The 25,413-nt window shown below is 43.8% G+C and overlaps 1 protein-coding gene across 1 annotated transcript in view; it reads right to left on the bottom strand.

Moving 5' to 3' along the window:
- Positions 1–4,234, bottom strand: part of sorcs1 (sortilin-related VPS10 domain containing receptor 1) — a gene marked incomplete at both ends in the record, with an annotated part of 104,441 nt that extends 100,207 nt beyond the window's left edge. The window contains one exon of the mRNA XM_079759075.1: positions 3,509–4,234. Coding sequence (XP_079615201.1) covers positions 3,509–4,234 — 726 coding nt within the window. The remainder of the gene's footprint in view (positions 1–3,508) is intronic.
- Positions 4,235–25,413: the final 21,179 nt, after the last annotated feature.

Below are 25,413 nucleotides of genomic sequence, written 5' to 3'. Positions count from 1 at the left end.
ACCGTACCTCGGCCACACTGTGGAGCCTGGGCCCTTGCGGCGACTGCCCCCCCTCCTTCTTTCCACTGTGCTTGTTTCTCTTTCAATTAATTTTCCCCCTTTTTTTTGCATTATCAACTTAACATGCGGCAGCAGGTCAAAGCAGGGTTACGGCAAATTCACTTTGCTGCCAAGTCTGACGCTCAATTATGTCCCGCTGGAATAGTAGTAATAATCACCGTTTTCAATATCCGAACCAAACAACATATGTATGCAGGCGTTGAACTCATGATGACCCTACCACCCATGTTTGTGTGTCTGTGTGTGTGTTTGTTTGTGACTCTGTGTGTGTGTGTGTGTGTGTGTGTGTGTGTGTGTGTGTGTGTGTGTGTGTGTGCCTGTGTGTGTTTGTGTGTGTGTATGTGTGTGGTTTGGGGGGGGGGGGGGTCTTTAGCACAAATCTCCAGAGCCATTATGATAAGGCCAAATCCAATCTAGCGTATGTGCATTGAGGCATATGGGATCATTAAGATAGAGGATATGTAAACACCCCAGAGGTTAAAAATACGCAACAAATCTCTCTCTCTCTATCTCTCTCTCACTGTTTCTCTCTGTCTCGCTCTTCCCCATCACGGTTCAGTTCCGTTGCATGTCGTCTGTATTTACCCAGACGCTCCGACGGTAAAGAGAGCGAGGAACGTCTACATCTGCTCAGAGTGACGACTCTACATATTTAATGCAGATACGATACGCCCGCGTACGCAAGCTGTTTTGTTTATAGACTGAAATAATATACTTCTTCAGAATTATTCCAGCAGCGTCTATTCTTATCACAAAAGCAAGGAATAACAACGACAAATGCCAGTTTTCGAGGTCAAGGCGTGAGTGAAACGCTGCATGACGCAAGAAAAAAAGACGAAAAATAACATCCATAAACGTCTTTTTTGTGGGAAAAATATCCATGAGAAAACAGCCCTTCCTCTCTTTCATGTGAGGTAATATTATTAGCCACAGAGCTAATTCCCAAACCCATATGAACGAACAAGAGGGACACTAAAACTAGGACCTCATTGAGGTTCAAAAGGAGAGGCAGGGAAAAGCCGTCATTATGCTGCAGATAGCGCTAAGTGGCGTGGAGTGGAGGAGAAAGTGTTCGGTCAAAGCGTAATGAGAATCAAACCATTAAAGCAGAACCTTAAGCCAAGCAGCGCGGCACAGCCCATGACGTGCTGCCCATTACAGCGGGGCACGGCCATATGGAGGCGGCGGCCATTAAAAAAGTTAATCAACTAGAAATATACACCACATAGTTTGTACTTTTATAAAAAAAAAATATATATATCAATATATATGTATATTCTTTCCAATATATATTTTGTATTTTATATAGATATGTTAAATTTAATTATGCATCGTTTTGTATTATGATACTTCATACATGTACAAGAACAACAAAATGGACGTTATCGAAGTGTCCGACTCATAAAAACACACGCACTCGCTCAGAGTCCATCTTATCCAGTACACCTGCTTGTTAGCGTGGCGACAGCACCTATTCAAGTATTCGCCCTGAAGTGGCGGGGAGGTCAATACCGCCAGAGAGCTTCAGCTGCTGTTGTCGTTGGACCAGACATTAAACGACCAGTGGTTTTGAACCTCGGCCGGTCTCTTTGAAGGTTGGGTTTGAGGCGGCTCATGAACAGCCTTCACTTCAGGGACTCGCCCGCACCAAAGGATTCTGCCAGTTCCCAGACCAGGGGTGTGAAGAAGCACAACTTAGTTGCCATGGGCGGAAAAAAACAACCCGTGACGATGGAGGACGGGGCTCAAACGGGAAGGCTTGACTCTCAAGGACCTCGCTGTGCGGAACCATCGATGACGCACGGCGTCTTTCGATTTTCCAAACGCAAGACAATCGGAGGACTGTTAATTATACCCACTCCAGCCACCTACTTCGTTCCCCGTCCCGCACCGACGCGTTCAACCGCCCCTTATAGCCACCGGCCAAGGTACGCCCGGGCACAGGGGGGAGCGACGCAGAGGGAGGTGAGGAAATGGGTGGAATGATGAGATGTGGAGACTGTGGCGTCAGTGAGCCACAGCTGCCGAGTGGATGGAGTTGTCCGTGTCACGATGCCTTGGGACACTGCTTGCGACAGCAGGCTTTGGGATCTTGTTCAAAAGCCATTATCGCTATGCAGAGCAGACTACCTTAGCAGTCTGAATATAGCATCTCCGTAGCAGCAGAGACAAGGCAACCGGTGCCATAATTGAGCAGTGTGCCTGCTTTCCCAAAAAAGCTTGATGTAAGCAGTTCTGGGGCCAGGCTAAACAATGCAGAGCAGATGCATTATGCAGTACAGAATCACAAATTAATCAGACAAACAGCTGTTTTGTTTGCCTTAGCCGTTGATACCCCATCGATGCATACGATCACCGGAGCCAAAGCAGATATCTTTGATGACAGAGGTTTGTGGGGAAATGCAGTCGTTCGCTCAAGAAAACCGTCAGGGCTTTAGCTCAAAGCGCCTTCCTCTGTTGTGTGAGCTCCGTGGGAAATCCGTACGGTGCATGCAAAATGTTCAACAACGCACTGACCAGCAAGGGAGAGGATGACATGACTAGGCTACTGGTTAACCTCATGGGTGAGGCTGACTTTGATCGCTCTCTCTCTCTCTCTCTCTCTCTATCGATCAACAACAAGGGAGCAGGCCCCACAAAACACTGAAGCCTTGCTCAGCTTGTTCCTGTACAGGCAAGGCAACAGCATGGGGACCTGTAGCAGACAGCCCTGGACACACACAAGGCCTTACAGGGGGGAGGAAGATACCGCCAGGCCAGCTTATGTGTCCGACCTCTCCCACAACCCGGCAGTCTTTTGTGGGAAATCCTGCCCTGTGGTCAGAGATCCATCAGGCTGAAAGGGGGCTTCACGCGCACACACGCGCACACTGACACGTGCACACACACACACACTGATTTAGCTCGCTTCGCCCGACAATCTCCTCTGAGCTGTGGGCTCATTCTCTGACTCTTGCCTCCCACTGGATCAACCCTTGAACTCTCTCTCCCCTCTCTCTCTCACTAGTAGTGAGAGAGTGAAATTAACCCATGAAAGCCGATCCACAACCTAAAGCCCTCAGTATTTCTGTACCCCATCAATGATTTATGACGATATTTATTTGTTTTTACATCTATATCTGGCAATCAGCATAGACAATTTAACCTGAGTTTCCATCAAATAATCTGTGAGTATGCAATAACATAGATATAAAATGAGAAGCACTCACAATTATTTGCAAAAAAACCAACCTGTGTTTGTGTGTGTGTGTGTGTGTGTGGGGGGGGGGGGTATTGGATATTGTGTGTTCTTGTGTGACTGTTATTTCTCCATACATGACAAGACCCGCACAAGACAGTGAATATTCATGTCATTAAATGTACTGGTTTGTTCAACAAGCCAATCGCTTCATCCAGCAAATGCATTGGACACGCGTAAAGTTAGCAGAAAGGCGCATTATTTACTTACGCTGCTATTATGCCCGGACCAGTGCACCATCGCCTGGTTGTGAGACGAATCCCCGGTCAAGGCGAAGGTTGAGCTGGTCACTTTGAGCTCTTCTTGCCTCGAACCAGCGCTTCTCCTGTCCTCTCCGTTCCAGCGCAGTTCAGACCGCGCAACTCTGCGTCCAATTGGCGCAGCCTCCTCCTCCTCCATCAGGTTCTTCGTTTGGTCGTGGTTTGACGGAGGAGATTTCACTTTTTCATTACTCGGTTCAAAACTTGGCTGGCTCCTTTGATTTGTTGAATCGGTACGAGTTGATTTCAGCCCGAGGTTCGTCTGTCCCCTATCCATGCTGACACTCGAAACTTTTGCGTTGCGCAGAGTTGTCTCCTCCGTGGACACTGGGGTTTGGACATTCCTCTTCTTCCTCGAGTTAATAAAGTATCCTCTGACCTGACCACCATGTCCGGCCGGCATGGGTGCAGCATTCATCTCCCGCGTATTGGCAATTGTCGGATCGAATCTTTTCAACCCATTTCCGTGTCCCGAAACTTCGGCCGCGGACCCTGTTGCGAGTTCACTGGTCTGCATGGCGACGATTAATTTACGTGCGCGCAATGTATTCCCAAACTGACATGATCTGCATGTAATCTCTGATTTTACGGCTGGCAAAATACACACTATCATCAAAATGGACAAACAACGCACCGCACTCTGCCACTTCGAGCGAAACGTGACCCTGGTCTCCATCGCTGCTGGGGAACTCTAGAAACAGGTCCTTGAACACTTCTCGTCTCGTCTCCTTCCTCCTCCTCTACCCTGAACTTGGCTCGCGATCACACAGTGCAGTACAGCTCCTCGCAACTTGCTGCTGCTCGCTGCCCGAATGCGGTGTGTGGTAAAAAAAGTGCGCTGGAGCAAAGTGGTCCAATCTGAAAGAGTTGGTCAAACGAAGCTCCGCGCGCGCACAGGGGAGGAGCTGCTGCTGCTGCCGACAACACACACACACACACACCGAACACACACACACACAAACACACACACACACAAGCGAACGCACGCAAACACACACGCACGCGAACACACACACACACACACGCAGATGCGCAGACACACACACACATACGCACTCGCGCACACACACGCGCGCACACACGGAGACATACACGGACGCACACACAAGCACACTTCTTTTTTTTTATCAAGACCGGTACAAAGCAGTGTTTGATTCTAGTGGATGATTCTTGATTTTTTTATAGTGATTGTATTTTCTTTAAATAACCGGATCGATCTAAAGGCATATTGATCACGCAGATATGCATTCGTGAGCATTCTGTCCAGCAGAGTTAATCAGCACATTGGGAGATGATACATCTTCGATTCAGTTTCGATGCGTTATATATCAAGTCACCCTGAAGTGCATGGGTTGTTTTTTTTAACAGTTTCCTTTTGGTTATTAATACAATAACAATCTAATACTCATTTGTATCATGACGGCTAACAAAAAAACATAAACTGGAGACGTTATTTTGGGCAAAACGGCCCAAAGCCATTGGGATGTGATGAAAGTTCAGCAATGGGTTTCGGGGTTTCTAATTACGCGGGTATTTTGGCGGTTGATTGGTTTGCCAAGCAGTTTAATAGTCACTAACCACTGTAAAATATGGCTATCAACTAAGTATTAGTTAAAAATATATCATAATACAAATAATCATAATCATACTGAATAAGCCATGACAACAAGTAAACAATGACATGATTGAAGAAAGAGGCACTTTACAGTTATACAGAATGTACCCCGGCTTTGGGCAAAGAGTTAAATTCTCTGAGCTGTCAAGCGAGGGGACCTAAAGATGATAAGTGGGGCCCCTCTTCATGGCACACAACATTAAACAGACATATTGGATTGGATTAATGGTGCTGCAATGGACAGGCCCCGCACGGCTCAGAGACACTTATCAAGTGGTTCACTGGTGTGTGGATGTGTCCTGACGTGTGCCCGTATGTGCGTGTCTGTTTGTGTGTATGTATGTGCGTCCGAGCCTGCATGTCACAGACAGACATGTCTGAGTGTTTGGTTCGCACCAGTGTGTAGGTGTGTGTGTTTGTGTGTGTGTGTGTGTGTGTGTGTGTGTGTGTGTGTGTGTGTGTGTGTGTGTGCATCATCGTGTATCACTGTGTGTGTGTGTGTGTGTGTGTGTGTGTGTGTGTATATGTGTCTGTGTGTGTGCACACACACGCGTATGTGTGGGCGCGCATCAGTTTGTGTGTGTGTGTGTGTGTGTGTGTGTGTGTGTGTGCGTGCATCAGTTTGTGTGTGTGTGTGTGTGTGTATATGTGTGCGCGCATCAGTTTGTGTGCGTGTGTGTGTGTGTGTGCGTGCATCAGTTTGTGTGTGTGTGTAGACCAGTCGCTCCCCCCCATCACCTTCTCTTCCCCGTCTGGGCATGCCGTCCATTCAGAGGGAATCAATGTGCTGCCAATAGCAGGAATGGATTTTCGAGCATGTAACAGAATAAGATATTCTGCCCTGCAGTTTGCCTGATTTGTATGTATGCTCTTGGATTATGCTGCATGCACAACAGGGCTAGGAAGAGAGGGTAGGAAATGGGAAATAGGGCGGACAAGGGAGGCGGGGGGGGGGGGCAATTCTATCGTATGCAAAGGAAAAAGGCAGAGTGACCCCTTGCTGGCTCTATATTCCCTGTGACGAACCAACGCACAGACACATGCACACATCTTCCCAGTCGAGGTGAGGACAGGATTTTCTCTTTGTGTCTTTCTTATATTGTCAGCAAATGTAGCTAATAGCGCCTACTATCTATCTATCTTTTAATTGTTATTGTGCGATGCCGTTGTGTGACCCAACACCTTACCACAGCATGTTACGAGTACATTCGTAAAAAGCGAGTCCTTGTGAGAGACCCTTTGTAGGCCATCTGTGAATTGCGGTCCGGTGATTTCTCCCAGGGTTGACATTGACTCACAGTGTCTCTGTCCTTGGTATTTTGTTCTTTTTTTTAACAGCATTTCTCCCCCTCCTTCAACTTACTCCCGGGGCAACTCCTCAGTTGGCCAAGGCTAATAAAAGCTTCAAGTCATCAACACAACACAGAAGCTAAACTCAAAGGAAAAGGCACGCTTTTTCGCTTTATCCAAACACAGAACAAATGTGTTTGAAACAACATTTTACAGAGAAGAGCGATGGAACCAAACTGATGTTAAAATGATATGAGGACGAGTAGAAGGACAGAAAGAGTGAGAAGGTGGGTGAAAGAGTTTAGAAAGAACACAAGCATAGAAAGGGCCCGGCTCTTTTATATGTACGGGTGGCGTCTCAGATTGAAAGGGTTTTCTTTGTCTACAAAGGGTTTACGTGCTTTATTAGCATCCATCCACTGCGGAGTCAAAGGATAAATTCAGGAATGGTCCATTCTGCAACTGGCTAAACCGAGTTTTCACTCTTCTTCCAATTGTTCCTGTTTTTGTCATGGGTGTAGTTCCGATGTGAAGTGAGTTGCAGAATCACTTCACTGGAACAACAAACAGGCAAAAAGATGAATTGGTGAATCTGAAGTGTTGAGATTTTGGCTACTTCATTTTGACTTCATCCATGAGACAAAAAAAAGCACAAACCGCGTAAAGTACCTATATATTAATATATATATTCACCGGCATGTGCTGTGATATGACTGCAATCAAACATCCACTCAAAGGAATATTGTCTGCAATAGCCAACACACTGCTAAATATGCACCATTGTCAATTGTATAAATTGTAACTGTAGGCCCCCCGACATGGTGAATGCCACGATTGAATAATTTCTTTCAGCACACAAAGACTTTATTATTAACTTGCGAAGGGGTGTGTAATTCACACACAAAACCAACACATTGTTAGCTTGCTAATCCTTTTGAAATCAGTAGCCTTGGGAAATGGCCCTTTTTTTCCAACATATATAAACAGTATATATATATATAAATATAAATATAAAATGGCTTAGTTTACACTCTTCTGGTGGCACCATTTGATTCAAAACATTTGATTGCATACTCTGAGCAAAAAACCTGAGGCTGTCTCATTTTTGTTCATCAAGTCATATTCCTCCATAATGATAACTTTGGATGCATTAGTGTCTATCCCCTACTCGCCCCTCCCCCTAACTTCTTCCCAACAGAAAGACAGTTCAGAGGAGTTTGGGCAGACCAGCGATGCATGCAGTAGAGTGGCAGCCCTAGTCAAACTTCAACCACAATGAAAAGACATTGCATTTCAGGGGGTTTGCGTTGCTAAAATCGTGGAAATGTCGTGGAAGAATGGGTCGAGTCTAATCCATCTCAGGGACAGATGAACGGACGAATGCCTTAAAAGCTTTCCCAACACGCGGTGAAATATTCATATTTGCTGCAGAGGAGCATTACTAGCTTTCTCAGACGTCAGGCAAACCACAGCCATGAATGAGGTTCATTTTTTTTTCGACCACAGCGTCGGGTAGCTTCAAAGTGCTGTGGCTTTCCACAAGTAAAAAAAATCAAAGCCCAGAGTTTCCTAATACCTGGAATCAGTAGAGTAGAAACAAACAATCTGGTTTCTTTACAATTCTCCTTCTGCCGTCGCGGCTCGTCTTCCCTGATTTGTTTACTCCAGTGGTTGTGATCCGGATGACTTATTCATGAGCCGGTGTCAGGCAGCAAAGCACCTTCTGAAGCCGCTTTGCCTTTTATTTCAACAAGATGATCACTCACTTACTCCGGCAGTCGCACCCGTTTCAAAAGACAGCGGCGCGGCTCTGATGCAAGGGAGGAGCACGGGATGCGTGGAGATGTACAATTATGTTTTCTGTACAGCCCATAGGCACGTACAATTAAGTGTGAATGAGCTGGTAAACAAAATGTGTTGCCAAATGATAGACACCGTATAGTTATCATTTTGTTGTTGCAATAAGGGGAGGATGGTGATGGAGAGGATGATGATTTTCTCAATGAAATTTGGTGTATTCATCAACCAGCAAGTTTGAAAAAACAAACGGTTTGACAAGCGCGATCCTTACATTGAATATTTAATCGATAAAGGTCCTGTTAAATTAGTTTACAGGTATTCAAGTTACTCTTACATCCGCTCAGAGAGAATCACCCTGTGAGGTTAATTATCAGTGGGACTCTGCTAATGACGTCCATGAATTCCACTTTTTCTTTACTGCACTTTCAACTTTGACCCGACAAAAACTTGGGAAATTAGTCATTGTGTGAACTAATTAAACTGGGTTATAATTGCACCACAGTCAGTAGTCTTTTGATTTAGTCTCAGCACATTTAGTAAGCCATCCTTCTCTCCTCTCACCTATTAGAATATGTATCCCGTCGTGAAATGGTTTGAATAATGACAAATTATATGCAGTCAGAAGTTGCCGTGTTCTCATATGCACTCTGATGTTACTGTAAGGATAGTTCAGTTCAATGTTACAAAGTAAGGATTGTGCTTTCTTCTTCACCATAAATAATAAGATCTTAGATTGTCAGATTATGGGATAATTACAACCCCCTACTGTGATAATATCACGGGCATTGACTCATTTACATTTTTATCCAGTAACATCACAGAATGGTCTGCAGGATTAATACAAAACCACCTTTATAGCTGACAAAACCTTGGTTAGTGCCATTCTGACCTACGTTAAAGCGTGGTTCCGATGCGCTCCTCTGGTATCGTGGTTACGGGGCTAGGTACTACTGGAGAGTGGTAAAGGTTCAACACGTGGTTTGTTCAGGGGTACGAGGTAAAGGGACGTTCACTTTGGAGGTGCTTCATGAAGCAACTGTGAGACAAAGGAACTTCTGTAAGGAAGCCTGGGTAAAGAAGTCAGGCCAAAAGGGTTTGTTTTAGCTCACACAGTTTAACGGTCATGGTGTTGTTTGGTCCACTCTATGTGTGAACAGAAACTAGTCAGAACTGGTTAGCTTTAATACGGTTTCAGGTCCAATGAGGTAACACTGTTACCTTGAATACTGTGGGGTCTAATGAGGGAATAGATCAACTATCATAGAAGAGATCATCATCATTATTTAAAATGAATGTGGTTCCACCCCTACTATGAAAAAAGGAGGGAAAGGGAAACAAAACACCTTTTAATTACATCCTGAGAGATCTACAAAAACGCCACTAGCGCACAATGGCCATGACATAGCCATCGGTTTGTAGAAGGAAAATGATCGAATTCCATTGGCAATAATGCTAATCTGCACACAGCTAGAGCTAAGATGTGGCATGTAGCATATATTTAATATTTTGGGTCAGTGAATTATGATAGTTTTTTGCTGGAGTTTCAAATAACATGTTCAAGGGCTCAACACTGTGACCTTTTTAAGTGCCGTTGCGATTAAGATGTAGACTGGGTTGCATTGGTGGCACCGCCAGTAGCCAATTTTTCATGAAAAATCATTAACTATTGTGCATGTGAGGAATCGCCAATGACTGCGGGAAATATATACACTAACAGTATGCTGACACTTGCAATGCTTCTTGTCAGCGGGGGATCAAGTTCGCCTTAGCTCCCTCCTCCTCTAAAGTTCACTTCAGTAGCAAACTCACCGAGTTAGTCTGGCACATCTCTGACTATAGTGGAGACGAGCGACATTTAAGCCGATGCTACCGGTACTGACAAAAGAGCCAGCGGCTGGATAATCATTAGACGTCTACATTCGTCCACTTATGGTTCCCAGGTTTAGGCAGACAAAGAGTCATGAGGGTAGGTGGAAGGACAGGATGTTTGGTTGCTGTACAGGATATTGGAGGTTAGAGTCCCCAATCAAATCAGTGTTTTGTTTTCATACATTGTTCAATTTCCTTTGTCTAAAAAATATGATAAGCGTGTTGGAAGCATTTGGACTGCTTCTCCGCCTGCCAATAACAAGATGTTGACAACGTCCACATGAATACACTCGCATGGCCCACTGAGCTCAAGTAGAAACATAAAGACAAGTTTGCTTGAGAGAGTTTAGTTCTGGCTAAGCAGCTTGATCACATCTCTCTGCCCCTTGTTTAACACTACAGAAAATACACCCACAATATTTTCCATACGCTGCATTTTCACTGGACATAATGTATTGGCTGCAATCAACACAAGTGTGCCAGCGAGCTACTAGAGCACATCTGTTCCACCAAGGGACTGGATCCCTAGGGGATTATAATATACCATGTTCCTCTTCCTGAACTTCACTTAGAGACTCCTATCCTTAGGAATAAATGCTCCATTAGCTCAACGCTTGGCGGGATAAAGAGGGGAAGGCGTGTAATCTATAGTTTAATATTGTGTGTTGTACCGCTATTGATTTCAACCAATTATTCAGGATCTAAAGACACACCAAAGGGGATAATCCAAAATTGGACTACTGGGCACCATCAGTATAACCTGGCAAGGTTGGATAAGGGATTGTATAAGGCTGATAGTATGCTGTGTCTTTCCAAAAAAATGTGCTCAAGTTTAGAAGCTTTTGTTATATTGTTACTCTGTGTTCGATATAATTACTAAATATATACATTTAATCCTTGTTAACAACCGTTGTAATTATAGGGCCTGTCGTCTTCGTGGCAAATTTAATGAGCATGAAGGCAATTTCATGGTGGTAAAGGTTACTAATGGTGAAGGAATTGCTATAATTAATGAATGCTAATGAGTTCTAATCTTTGCTACAGAAGCTGTTGTTTACAGTGTTATTTGTGCATGCTTCTGATTCACTTAGGTTCATTGTACGGAAACCTTGTCAAACCGTTGAAACCACATGCGGTTCACATAGGATTTCGCATGAATGGCCTCAAATCATTATTTAATCGACTAAGCTGTTCAATGGGTGACCATTGAACAGCCATTCTACAGAATGCTATGTGGTTTTGAATTGCAAAAGTGAGAAAATAACCAAATGACTTTGAATTAAAGGACATAGAAAGCAGCATTCAACTTCCATCAGAAGCGGTGTTCAGACGTTACTTTTGAAATGGGAGGTTGCAGCATGTAGATTAGAATGATAGACTGACCTTAAGAGCAAAGGAAATAGATTAAGCACACTTTACTCATTGAGTTGATTGTAGCACAGAGTGACTGGTATGTCCCATTTTTAATTGTTTGATAGTTAATAGAATTGGCCAATACCAGAGCAATGGGAATGAAAGAACAGGTGCTGCGCATTTAAATTGACTAAACTTAACTTTTGACTAGATGCCAATGGAATATCAATGGGAAAGGGTAAAACGTTGGTGACATCCTCATGAAAGATTATTGCCAGTTGAGCGCCAGGATTTATGTACTCTGACATCTGGGAGCTGACATTTCAGTGTTTTCCAAAACTCAGGAGTAATTACCACAATTCACACATTAATTTCTCTCATTCAGGGGGAGTTAGCCTTACATATGAAATATGATGAGTATAGCACCATGAGCACTCTCCCTCATACACACATTCACACACAACCACACAAAGACAAAGACATTCACACCACTAACTTGTGCCAGTCATCACATGTTCAGCAAGTATTTGTTTTCTCAAAATGAGGACTTTTGATTCAGGCATAAATCCCAATCAAATTTCCTTTGACGACAAAATTGAAAAAGCTGTATTTTTTTATACAGACGAATAACTGCATGGTGATATGCCAATTAATTACATGGGCTGAAAGGAAAATCCTACACAGTAAATGCACAGGAGCTGTTGGCTCCATCTGGGCTATAAATACACACTGTAGTGACCTGAGGCTAGAGAGAGAGAGACTTCAATAGAGGACCCATGGAGACCATCAAATGTTTAGCCGACTCTGCGTGGGGAAAGCTCTGCACAAGATCACAATACACCGCGGGCGTTGTAAATGTGATGGCATTTACCCGCCTGGCTTACAGCAGCCGGACCAATCAGGCGGGAGAGTTCTCGTCGCGTTCCCCTCATGAACATGTTTCCTTTGTCGGTGGCCTGTTCCTGCGAGGAACAAAATCAACAACATGTCACGGTAACCTGAAAACGGGTGACCCACTGTTTCGAAAGCTAGTGACTCAACATGAGGATCTTTGAGTGGTCGACTCCTGATTTGTTTCTGCTGAGAAAACTAACTTCTTAAGTGTGTTGACTACTTCACCTTCTGCCCCGTGAGTTCTGGCAGCGCATCTGCGGCCATTCAGAAGCTCTCTTGGAAGCGGTACAACATGGAGGTTAATTGCTTTTTAAAACTCCCACATTATGAATTGGAAGGATTTGCTTAAACAGGCAGTATTTTTCTGCAGATTCTCCTGTTTCGCCGCGGTACAGCCATTTGTAACGCGTGCGTCGCACCAGTGCAGCAGCAGCAGCAGCAGCTGCAGAACAGAACAACTTCAGTCACACTTCAGCCATAATGCTTGTTGAGCAACACAAAGGTTGGAGAGCCTGAGACGGTGGGGCCACAGGGCAGGCCGAGGACAGCAAAGGGACACGGTCTAACTCTATAGATGGGGGCGTCATACCTATTCAATAGGAATACAAACAAACCCCACGTTATGCTCGATTCGTACACAAAATACTGTTATTGATCCTATACACAGGGTCAAGGTTCGTTTTTTATTTCCTTCTTAAATTTTTCTCATTTTGTTTTAAACATCGTCCTTTGAAACCCATCATCGCCCTGCACTTATAATCACTCAGGACATGTGGGAGTGAGATATACATGCTGATGTGTACAATATGAGTTGGATACAGATGAGCATATTGGAGATGTACTCTTCTAACTATATTTAGGGGCCGGCACTTGTTTCAAAGGGCCGTTCCGATGGATAACCGCCTCATGCAGCATTCTCCTACAGTCTCTACAGCCACTCAGAAGCCCTTTACATCCTCCATGCCACACACTCATGCATACCAACGCAGGCAGTGGCGGCGGCCTCTTCAAGGCAACCAGCAGCTCGTTTGGGTAGGAAACGATAACATTCATCAAGGGAGCAACCGAGGGTCGAACCATCACCCACCCTCGCCCGTTTGGGAATCGGCTCGACCCCCTGAATGGTGGTTCTGTTCAATTGCGTTGCTTTTTTTTGCATCCTTTTTCAGCAGTAGTTACTGAGTGTTAGTATTGTATGCTGTTTTTCCCAATATAGCTTGCATAAACTGCATTTGGTTTTTATTTTGTGTAAAAATGATGTATGCATGATGTTCCTATTGCTACGTTGAGAAAGCTAGTTCATGTATTAAATATATAAAAGCAAAACACTGGAAGTTTATGAGATATTATTATCCCCATCTTTTTTTTACATCCATCAATTAAAAGTAAAACGAAGAATTGAAACAAGCTGTAGCGCTTATTGCCCATTCTTATTAAACCTATATGAAATTCATAATTTAACAAGCATCTTGATTAAAGGGTTCCAGTGATTTCACACCCCCTCTTATTGAAATGATCGTATTCATTACCATTACAAAGACTCATTTAACTATTTATGAGCTTTTCAAATCCATTTTCGGCTGAATAATATATGAACACAAAACGTAAGAGCTTGACTTGGATGATTTGTAGATCGTTCCAAGATAAAGCAATAGCGTATTGTTGTTGGGAACTCAAACCGGAGGAATAATCTTCAGCTATGTAAACCTCGGGTTGTCTTGATTGCAGTTAATCAAACCAAATCACCACGGCAACAATCCTCGGCCAATGCTTATTCTTGCTTTGCTTCTCTCACAGTTTTGTATTATTTGTGAAGCGTCCAAAACGTAACCTTCTGAATCTTTGCCAAAGATTTTCAAAGTACTGTAACGTAGAAAGTTTTTACATGTGCCGCCTGTAAGGTGCTAAGTCAATACATATGTATCGAGGATTATTTTCCCAAGGCCAGCTGATTAAATCCCCTCTCCTGTTCTTATATGCTGCTTTCATGCTTCGTCTCAATTGAAAATGAGCCCCGCAGTTACAATGAAACAGATATTGGGAACAGTGGAATATATAATGTGAGCACTATAAATGACAAAGATACAGAAAAAAAAATCAGCCACTCAGATTTCTTTTTATCTACTGTACCGTTCTCCTCTCCAATGTTGGTGCCGCCGCGGTTATGACACAGTGCAACACATCTTTTCTAACAGAGACACTTTAAATTATTCACTGCCGTTGCAATTTTCATGAGCTAGGTGATTACATAGTGAAATGGTACTGCGGGCGCAACGGGAAAGTGTTTCTCCACAGGATTAGCAGTGCTGTGGTGGCGCAGCCAGCAGTGGCCTACCCGGCTACACCCCGCTAAGAGAGAGAGACACAGAGAGACAGAGAGCGAGAGAGAGAGAGAGAGAGACACACAGAGAGACAGAGAGAGAGAGAGAGAGAGAGAGGGAGAGTGAGGGAGACAGAGAGCGGGAGAGAGGGAGAGAGGGAGAGAGACACAGAGAGACAGAGAGAGAGAGAGAGAGAGAGAGGGAGAGCGAGGGAGAAAGAGAGCGGGAGAGAGGGAGAGAGATACAGAGAGACAGAGAGTGAGAAAGAGAGGGAGAGTGAGGGAGACAGAGAGAGAGAGGCTGGGAGCAAGAGAGCGAGAGAGAGGGAGAGCAAAGAGAGAGAGAGAGCGAGGGAGACAGAGAGCGGAAGAGAGGGAGACCAAAAAGAGTGAGCGAAAGATACACAGAGAGACACAGAGAGAGAGGGAGAGGGAGAGCGAGGGAGACAGAGAGCGGGACAGAGGGAGAGAGACACAGAGAGACAGCGAGAGAGAGAGAGAGTAAAAAGAGAGAGCGAGAGACAGAAACAGAGAGAGCAAGCGGGAGAGAGATAGAGAGTGCGGGTAGGGGGTGGAGAGGGAGGGAAGGAACTTTTTTCAAAGATATTCAAATTCCATTCAGACTATTCAGCAATCTACAAAATGTCTTCCTTCAACCCTTCTCGGTAGCGTTTTCTAATGAGGGTCGCGACCTCTGACTGGTCACACGTAACAGTGGAGATGGGGGGGGGGGTGTGCGGGGAATAATGCTGGACAGGTTCATGAATAATGTAGAGGTATACTTGAAGCCATTTTAAAGTACTTGTGCACAGAGCGGGCGCTGGGTTTGAGGCGCCGGTGAATGGCAGTGCCATGAAGTCCTGTCACAGGGAACATGTGTATAGTACGTGGATGGGTGGGCAGTCTCAGTGTCTTTGGGGAAATGCACTGCATCGATCCATCCATCTGTGTGCATGTCGATCAATCTCAATCTATCTATCTTTCCATCTATCTGACTAGATCAAGTTAGTAAATAAAATGTGTATGCCTGTTTCTTTATATAAAGGCAGAGATGTTGTTGATATATGTATATATATATATTTGTATATATATTATCTATATATATACATATCGTTCACAGGATGATATAAGAGCTGTTGATTTGAAGTCTTACTGTGCGAGAGATACACGGTAATGTGATGATCAAACCACCTGAATCATTATATTCCTTGAAGTTTCTACATGTGTAGAGGTCTCTCAATTAGATTATATAAGATTGCACTGATTTGTTAAAAAGCACCCTGGAGGGTTCAATCTAATGGAGCATAAAACATTAAAAGATGAATACATGTCAGTGCATCAAAAAAACGTAAGATGCAGTTCAGATAATGGAATCAGCAGAATAACGGCAGGCTATGATAAAGAGAATTCAAACCAAAACATTTTCTGTCAGCTCGAAAATCTGAGACTAAACATAACCATTACATAAAACAGTTTAAAAGACCAACCTGTTTATTCTGAACATAGAAACATAAACTCTTTAATTTGGTTAGCATGGACAGACTCATTTTCTCATTTCATGCTACATTATATCAAGGCAAAATCACCTAGTCATATATCACCCAGCACCTTAGCCTCAGTGCAGGGCCCTAGATGTTTTTAAAAAGTTTGAAACCTTCCCGTCGGCTATCACAACCAACCTATGTCACCGCGGACCCCAAAGTCATTTGATAATTTGCTGGTTCTCCGAGCTAAATGCAGAAGTGCATTTAATGAGAATTTTTAGTATCCCCCCTCCTCCCCCAACAGATAATCACTCTATAAATAGTAAATTGTGCGCATTTATGGCCAAGTGTGCACTGAGATGAAGAGCAGTTAGCAACGTGAGAATTAGGGACTGTCAGGTGGTCTCTGTTCGACTAAAGGAGTGTCTTAATCTTTCAGCCAGGGCTATCGGTCCATGTCTCGAGGCACGGCTATGGAAAGATAGATGCACTCAATAACGCTGGTCTCCAGAAATCTGCAGGAAATGATTAGGAGTGATAAATGGGGACACAGGATAATTCTTTCGCGGGCCCGAGTTGACATCCATTATGTCATCCGTGAGCCACAATGAGCTCCACAAAGCGGAGGCCACGGCGACAGTGTTGTTGTTCTCTATAAACCCTTGTGGTGGTATAGGTGTGCGGCTTTAACAGAGACAGAGATGCTGTTCCCAACCACCACCACCCATCATCGTCTTCATCATCAGACAAAGTAGTGTTGGCATTAACCATGCAATAACTTTTTGGGTCAAGCCAAAGGGATATTTGGACGACTGTATTAATAACAATATAACGCCATGAAAGACAGTGTTTAGCTTGAACAAGCCATGTAAGATTGTGAGAATCCCTCGGGTGTTTTCAAGCTGTCTTTTCCATATTCCATGTTTCTTGATATCATTCATGTGTGGAGCAATGCAGACGCCTATGCTTTCCTAAGACGTTGGTCAAATAGATGATAGCAGAATGTAATCTTTTTCATTTCATTTTATTATTTTTTTGGGGTAGGGAAGCCTATAGGGGCCGGGCTGTCACAGTTTTTCTTACAAAAGAACTGCTAACTCTGAATCGAAAGAACAGGGACGTTTCACAAGTTCTTGCTTGAGGAGAGAGAGAAACCCAAAGAGGAAACCGATCTGGGAGTTAGAGTCTTGGAGAAAGTGCCTCAAAGCAAACCAGTCCAAAAGTTACTTTACTTACTCATGATGTTTCACGAAAGACATCACAAATATAGTAAATCATTGTTAATGACCATTCCGCAAAGATAGCTTTATGAAATATTTAAATTTGTCTTTTCATCTTTTTCATTTTCAAACTATTTATAATTTTGTTTGAGTCTATATTTTCCCTTTATTTATCAGCAGCATGACAGTTCTTTCGGATAGAGGGATAGTCATCCTTCAGCGGACAACTGGACCAGACAAAAAAAATCAAAATCTATTGTTAATTGGCATTTAGCTTAAATAGTTTCCAGTCCCATGTCCCTGTCTCCAGCCGCAGCTCTGTCCTCTATGTATCTGTCACTACTGATCTGCCCAGAATTCCGTCTCCCTGACCTAACATTACAAAACGTCCCTCTTCCTCCTTAAACCTCACTTTGTCCTTTCCCTGCCTTGGAGTACGTTCACCAACCTCGAAATTCCTCTTACATTTCCTCATTCTCCCGTTCTCGCGCTGGCCATTCATTTTTTAACTCATCCTCGTCCTTGTCCCCTTCCCTCCCATCTTTCTTCATTTTCTCCACACGTGAAAGGCTGCGATTTTCATTCGCTGTGACAGAGAATACCGCGCCGTTTCTGCGCCCGCTCTGGCCCAGCTGCCCTGGCCCCAGATCCTGCAACAGGAGTGAACAAGCCATAGCCCTTGCCACCGCTCATTAGCTGCCAAGCTTATCATTCATTACATGGCCGTTCCCAGCGTCTAACATCTACCTACCTACCTGGGGCGCCATGAGGCTCAGAGTGTAGAGCGGGTTGGCTGCTAACCGGAAGGTTGATTGTTCGATTTGCGGTGTGTTTAGTGTCGAGGTGTCCATGAGCAAGGCGCCTCACCCTAGCTGCTCCTGACGAGCTGGCTGTCGCCTTGCATGCCTGTCTCCAACCGCGGTGTCAACTGTGAATGTGTGCATGAAAGGGTGAATGTTTGTACGCTGTGCAATATTGTACAGTGCTTTGATTGGTCACTTGTTAGAAAAGCGCTTTATAAAATGCAATCCATTTACCATTTACCATCTACCTACTCACAGTCGAGTTGATATGATTGCTGGTTCACGCTGGAGGGAGCGTGGGAGTTTTCCTTAACGTCCCCAGACTCCCTGCGTTGAAACAGATCCATCTACTGTCTTTTATTCTTTTCTTCCAATGCTTTAACTAAATGATCTGTTGCATCAGAACCCTATGCTTAAGAGCGTACCCCAGAGTACAGCTGTACTAGCTAGAGCTATGGTTCAAGGAAGCCAGCTCCCTCCCCAAGCCAATAGTGTTAGCGATAGTTTCAAGGCCGTTAGTTCGAATCCCTGATTCCCATCTTCTACCTTCTACTGTTTGAAAGCCATTTTGAACGTGCTCTGCAAAGGAGGAGTGTTCAGGTCAAGCATGAATATAAGCTCATTATGTTTTCGATTCTCGTGTCTAATGTTGTGTGTGTTAATTTGCATGAGACCCATAGCAATCAAGGTAATAGTATGTTTGTGTACGCCAACCAAACAGCGTATGTGTATGGATTTACAGAGACAAATAAAAGCAGGCTCCAAAGCCCTGTGCACTCTCTGCTATTCCTGACTCGTGTAATACAAGTTATAACACAAGAAAAAAGAACACAAAGAGGATTTGCACGGACAAATTGTGATGAATCAAGATGTCGCAAGACAGTCGCTTGCACCTGGTGCCCATCCATACACATCTATTTGCGTTCCCCCCTGAGCTGGGGAATTAGGGTGTACTTTGGTCTTTCTACAGTACCGTCTGGCGGCAAGATGCTCGACAGCCTTTTAAAAGGTCACTTCCTCCTTCACTCGCATGAAGTGCGAGTAACGACATGGTCCGTGGTGGTAAATGGCGGGATGCGTCCAAATGAAATGGACTCCAGGTGATGTTTGGCTCCAACCCGAAGTCATTAGGTGCCGCTTACATTCCCACACAAGTGAGTAGGTGAATGAGAATACGCTGTCGCATATGTGTCCACACGCATTTGAGGGAAAAGATGTAAAATTGCTTGTTAATGACAAAAGCCGTGGTGTGTGAATTTGTGTTATCAGCGTGAATGTTTGTAATTGAGCATCATACGTTTCTGGACTTCATAGTCATTGCGTTCATTTTTGTCCACCAACATCGAAACATGATCGATAAATGAAGTAATTATCTATCTGTCTCAATCCCTGACATATTTTCTCCATTTTCAGCAGATATCGATAATAATGATAACCACCATTAATATACAATCGTGAAATTTGATTGAATGAAATAAAGATTATAAAGACAAGAGTATAAAGTTTTCAACTCTCAGTTACATGCATTGCATATCTTCACTTTGAGTTGCTTCGGAAAAGTCCTCCTAAACAAAACAACATTTCACTATCGCTAACACCTTAACACAACCCAGTAGGGGAAAACAGCAAACTCAAGTCACGTCAAATCCCCTCTCGGGAACTTTACAACCCACCAACCGCTTCCGAATCTTAAGTATATGTGCTTAAGTTGTCTGTGATGATTACCGCCACGACAACAGCATCCTTCCCACCCCGCAATGCATGTGTCCGCGTTTGTAATGTATGCGGATGTCACACCGGCTCACTTTTAAATAGGTCACTCAGAGCGGCTGATTTATGAAAGGTCCCGGCCAAACTTCTTATCTATCCCAGTTCTATACTTCCATTAGGTCCTCTTTGAGTGTTATTGATGAGCCCTCGGTGATACATCATTTATGTCAGTGCTTCTGACACAAGTCCTCTAGATCAAATCTCAGGCCACGGATTTGCATCTTGACTTCCTCCGTTCCTAACCCTCATCCTGACTTAATCTGGCTCTATCTCACTCTCTCTCGCTCTGTCCTGCGATTTATCTCCATCTCACTTGCTAGCCCTCTGATAATGCATAAAGATGCATGGAGATTAGATGTCATAGACAATGATACTCTTTTGGTTAGGGTGTGCGTTTGTTTTTTCCCTTGGTGGCTGTCCAAAGCTAATATACTGCTTTGATAGCGCGTGCCAAGCCGTGAGGCAGCTGGTGGACACACTTCAAAGCCATAACATGTTATACAGTGTTTGGCACATGGTGGCCCTTTTTGACGAACCACTTTGAAAATTAAAGCGGAGTGCCCGCGTGTGGGTATGTGTTTGTGTGTGTATGTGTGTGGCAGACGTGTGTGTATGGGTGTGTGAGACCATCACGGTGACGCTTGAATAAATGACACAATTTTGTGGGCTCATTTTTCTTTTACATAAATTATTCCTAATTTGTTTATTGAGTGACACAAGCCTCAAACTAAACTTTCAATTGAACACAGGTAAGTAACGGTTGCAGTTCCAAATCCATCCATTTAATGCTGTATGAGAGATGCTATACAAGTGAAGTGAAATATTGATATTGCAGAAATCAATGCCAATATTTCTTGTGCGAGTGCCAGGTTACGTCGTAACTCATAAGTCATAGAATCTCAGGGCTCCATTGCAGATGCAAAGGTTTCGCGTATATATATATCTTTTCTTTTTCAAATCTCGCAATGGCTGACTTCTTAAACAAGAGGTCCGGGAAAATCGAGCTGCAGCGAACGAAAATCAATGCAAAAAGTAACCACAATAGTCAACGAAAGTGTGAGCTCGGCAGTAAGGTGGAGGAGAACCGATGAGCACAGCACATCATGCCGTGCTGTAGCTGTGGTTTTCATCTCAGCCCCGTGGACTTGAGACTATAAAAAGATATGGATTGGCATGATATTAGAATCAAAAGAAAGCGCATACAGAGTAATAGGTACATTTTCCCGTGTGCGTTCTGGTAGAGGAAGCATATAATATATCTCTAGGCTGTAATTCAAAACAACATGCTGCACGCTGGTATCCCTACGCCTGATCCCTATTTTAAAGCAAGGAGGACTTTCCTATTGAGTTTATTATTGTTAATTAACAAAGAATTAGGAAGATCTTGACAGAGCTTTTTGCGATTGCTTGGTTTATCTCGCAAAAAGGTGCTGGAGAACCAAAACCAGAGGCCTGCTCACATGCCTTTAAGTGGTTCCTCTTTTTATTAAGTCTGGTTTAAAAGCTTTCACAGCACAAAGCAGTAATACAGTTTTTACGGATGTGTTAGTGAAGTGAAGGGCTCTATTCAACACTAGTAGATCCTCTCAACACAGACGGTTTGTGGACGGGGGGATATTGATTATGAAGTGGGTGTGCATTCTTTGATACATCCATGTTGTGGAAACATACATTTTTAAGGTTTCCCTCTCCAATAACTAAAAGTAGGCTCTCACTGCACACGTCATGTCGTCAAAATGTTTTTTTTATGCAAAACGATAATAGCGGCGAATATTTACAGTCCCATTCAGCTCCATGATCTTTCCATTATTTTATTGAAGTGGGAAAAAAAGGAAGGAACAATAGTGTTCAATGTAAAAACACCTATGGTTTTACAAAAATAATCCCTTAACTTGACACTTACATAAGTCTGGAAGTACCTTCTGGAACCAGAGATAATACAGGCCAGTACAGGCCAGTGAAGGCCAGTACAGGCAAGTGAAGGCCAGTACAGGCCAATACAGGCCAGTGAAGGCCAGTACAGGCCAGTACAGGCCAGTGAAGGCCAGTAAGGGCCGGTGCAGGGCACAGTAGTCGTTCGAAAGGGAAATATGAGAAGGGGTGGATTTGATGCCCACCTCCATTTTGCACACAGGACTTTTAATACTTTTCATGCATAAGGGTTAGTCTATGTGCACACATTTCACGCCACAAAAATGAAATCTTTGAAGAAATATATATTTTATCTTTCGTCTGCCTTTTGTGAATTCCTCAATTACCACAATTTGATAGGTGTTATGCTGATATACTGACACTGGGTCTTATCTACAAGTATCATTTTGCCTTTTGTGAAACTCCACTCGGGGGATTTTCAGTCAAAAAAACCTGAAATAACAGAACTTAAATATGCAATACTTTGAAAACAAGCCCCCAGAACAGCTGGGCGAGCCCGCTTAGAGCTGTCAATCAGAAAGTGAAATCCCCATGTGAACTGAGAGCATAAGCATAAGCCTGAAAGGGCATATGTTGGAGGCGTGCAGTCTTTGACTAGCCTGGCTCCGCCCGACTAAGTACTTCCGCTCAATTTGAATTTCCCTTCAGTACTAGGTCTGGGTCTGCGGTATGTTAGTGGGTTTTCTCCGTCCAGATTTTTTGCGCCCAATCAGCGAACAGAGGGAATGGCTGAGAACAATGACGTTAAAGTCAGCTCTCGTTGACGGACATCTTCACGCACGGTGATTGGTTTGTTAACAGCCTGAGCGCAACGTGATTCCCGGGCAAAGGTTAGTGATTGGTTATGGCAGATCCAGAGTGGCACTGGGCAGATCCAATAGTTTTAAACTTCAACAGACACCCGCCTTCAAGTGGGATAACGTTTGTCAATTGAGTAGGTCCAGACTCTCTGTACAAATTAGTACGAGAGTCTGGTAGGACCAGGCTAGTATTTGACTACTGTCAGTTCAGTTACCTTTACGTTTTTGTATTGAACATGATTCTAAATCATTCATCTTTCCTTCTGTCCGTCAATCTTGGTCTGAACTGATTGACTATGCTACCCTCTCTCCACCTCTCCAAAACCTCTCTCCACCCATCAGAACCCCCTCTCCACCCTTCGAGAGGCCCAGATGTATTTAAAACAAAAAAGAAAATGGTGTGCTGGCACAAACAAATTGTCCGGTTCGCGATTTAAATGTAGAGTCGCATTTGGCACGATTGGGTAGGGTGCCCGGTCGAAATAGTTCAACTTTTGCACGACGCCCCCTTATACACTGATGGCTGCCATTGGTTAACGATAGCACGTAAATGATGACATCGGTATCCAGTATAGGTAAATATAAGGTCTGGAAGTGCAAGGACACTGAGATGGTAGGAATCTCCTGGCGTCCCACACATTGTATCGACTATACATCATGACCAGTATATTGCACACTGTCAAAATCGCTAGCAGTTCGATAGCCTACGGGAACACACAGATATGGACTTTGTTGTAAGTACGTCGGGCCCTTGACCCGATTGGCCCCCAGTCTACCATGAGATGCAGCGACTCCCCTCCGAGACGCACTGTCCAATTGAAATCCTTCCTTCTGTCTACTTTGTAACCCTGCTTTTATGGTCAGTCAAGGTCATATTGTCATATCCATCTTTTTTGTGTTCCATCTTAGTAGACAATGCAAATGTTTTGCATGAACAAGAAATGACAGCGACAGCAGAGAGTCTGTGTATTCAAAATGTAACAAGAACAGTTTGTACAGAAATAAAATTCAAATAGGCATAGGGGAGCATTGGTTAGTCTCTCTGGCGACAGACTAGCCAATGCGCCCCTATTGGTTGACAATTAAACCCACGTACACTGATAGGCGATCAATTTAAGAGCTTCCATCTTAAACACTCGCTCGGCAAAGTTAAGTGGGCTGAGCAGTATTATACCCACCACTACCACCTCAGCCTTCAGCTGCTTTTGTGATGCTCTATATTGCATCTAACCTACACAATGGGTTGAGATATCTGATGTACCCCATTTGGGATTGAGCAGTGCTCCCAGCCATCACATGTTGGTATGCTGTTGTTGTTCTGTATCTGACATCTTTATGACGTGCTTTAAATAATACAGCCGGGAGCACCAGATAAAAGGGGGTGCAACCAAACTGAATTGTATACCCAATGTTTAAATCTATGACATGAGTGATTCCTGACAGAACTGATGTTGTAAAGCACACAACAAATGTCTTTAAGATCCAAGAGCCACATCGGAAAATCAAATCTCTAGTTCCCATAGGATATTTATCCAAATAATAAACATTTGATAATGCATCTCCGTGGGGGTCTGGCCTGTATAATGCAGCCTTCCGTACAGGCCCATTCATATTGAATAGTCAGTAAATAAAACATAATATGTAAACATTACGACCAAGCAAAATGGAAATAGTTGGAAATAAGTACTGGTATTGTATGGCCCTGTGGCTAATTAACAATACTTAATACTGAGTTTTCTGTTTGACTTACAGGAACTGTGTCCAAGAGCCAACTCCATTTACAGAGCTAACCTGATGATAACAGGTCTTTGTCCCTTTATTGTATTAACACACAAAGCGCTTTGTTGCTGGGAGTCAGGGAAATTTTCCATTAAGTACAAGACTAAAATAATGTGAATAACATTATTCTCAATTATTCCACATATTCGTGTCGTCTGACACCTCATTTCAGAGCACAATGAGGGATTGCTTTCTTATGGAAACATTAGAACACACTATGGATCTCTACGACGGATGTAGGTCCTTTTTTAAAGGAACTCGGCCAATTGTACCGGCCAACAATGAACATATACACTACATTCACATAGTTCGATAATTAAATGCTTTAGTTGGCAAATCATGTCCGGCCAGAGTGCATGGAATATGCAAGCTTTCTTTTCCATTATTTTTGAGCCAGCACATTCACTTCAAATTATGGGGGGTGGGGTGGGGGTTGGGGTTCCAACAATTACATAAAATAAACAAGACGAACTACCTGACTTAATGGCCATGTTAACGCGTGCACATTTCACCCCAGTCGGAGAACCTTTGCTCACCTACGGGCGGTAATGAAACCGCTTGTGTTCGGAGACTTGTTTGTACAAAGGGAAACCATTTGGAACAAAATTGTATAATACACGAGTGTTCAGAGAGTCCCAGCCTGCTCGTGAAGTCCCGTTAAACGCTTTTCCAGAAACAAGCCAATAGAGGAGCCAACGGGGAGAAGGAAGGGCATGAGATAACCGAGCGTGAGACGCGACATTCCAGGGCCCCTTCCCGGGGTCCCTTGGAAAAAATAAAAACAAGGCGGCGTTCCGCTGATGAAGGAGCTGTGAACCCTCAGCTCCCTCTCCGCAGGGTTATTAAAACAGCAACAAGCAAAGAGAAATGCTAATTGTCCCATTTGTTCAGCACGTCAGCGTTTTTCTAAATGTGACTCAGAGGGA

The sequence above is a fragment of the Pollachius pollachius genome, assembly GCF_949987615.1.
Source record: "Pollachius pollachius genome assembly, chromosome: 2".
Classification (NCBI taxonomy): Eukaryota; Metazoa; Chordata; class Actinopteri; order Gadiformes; family Gadidae; genus Pollachius; species Pollachius pollachius.
The sequence above is the reverse complement of the archived record's forward strand: the minus strand, read 5'-3'. Positions and strand labels throughout refer to the sequence as shown.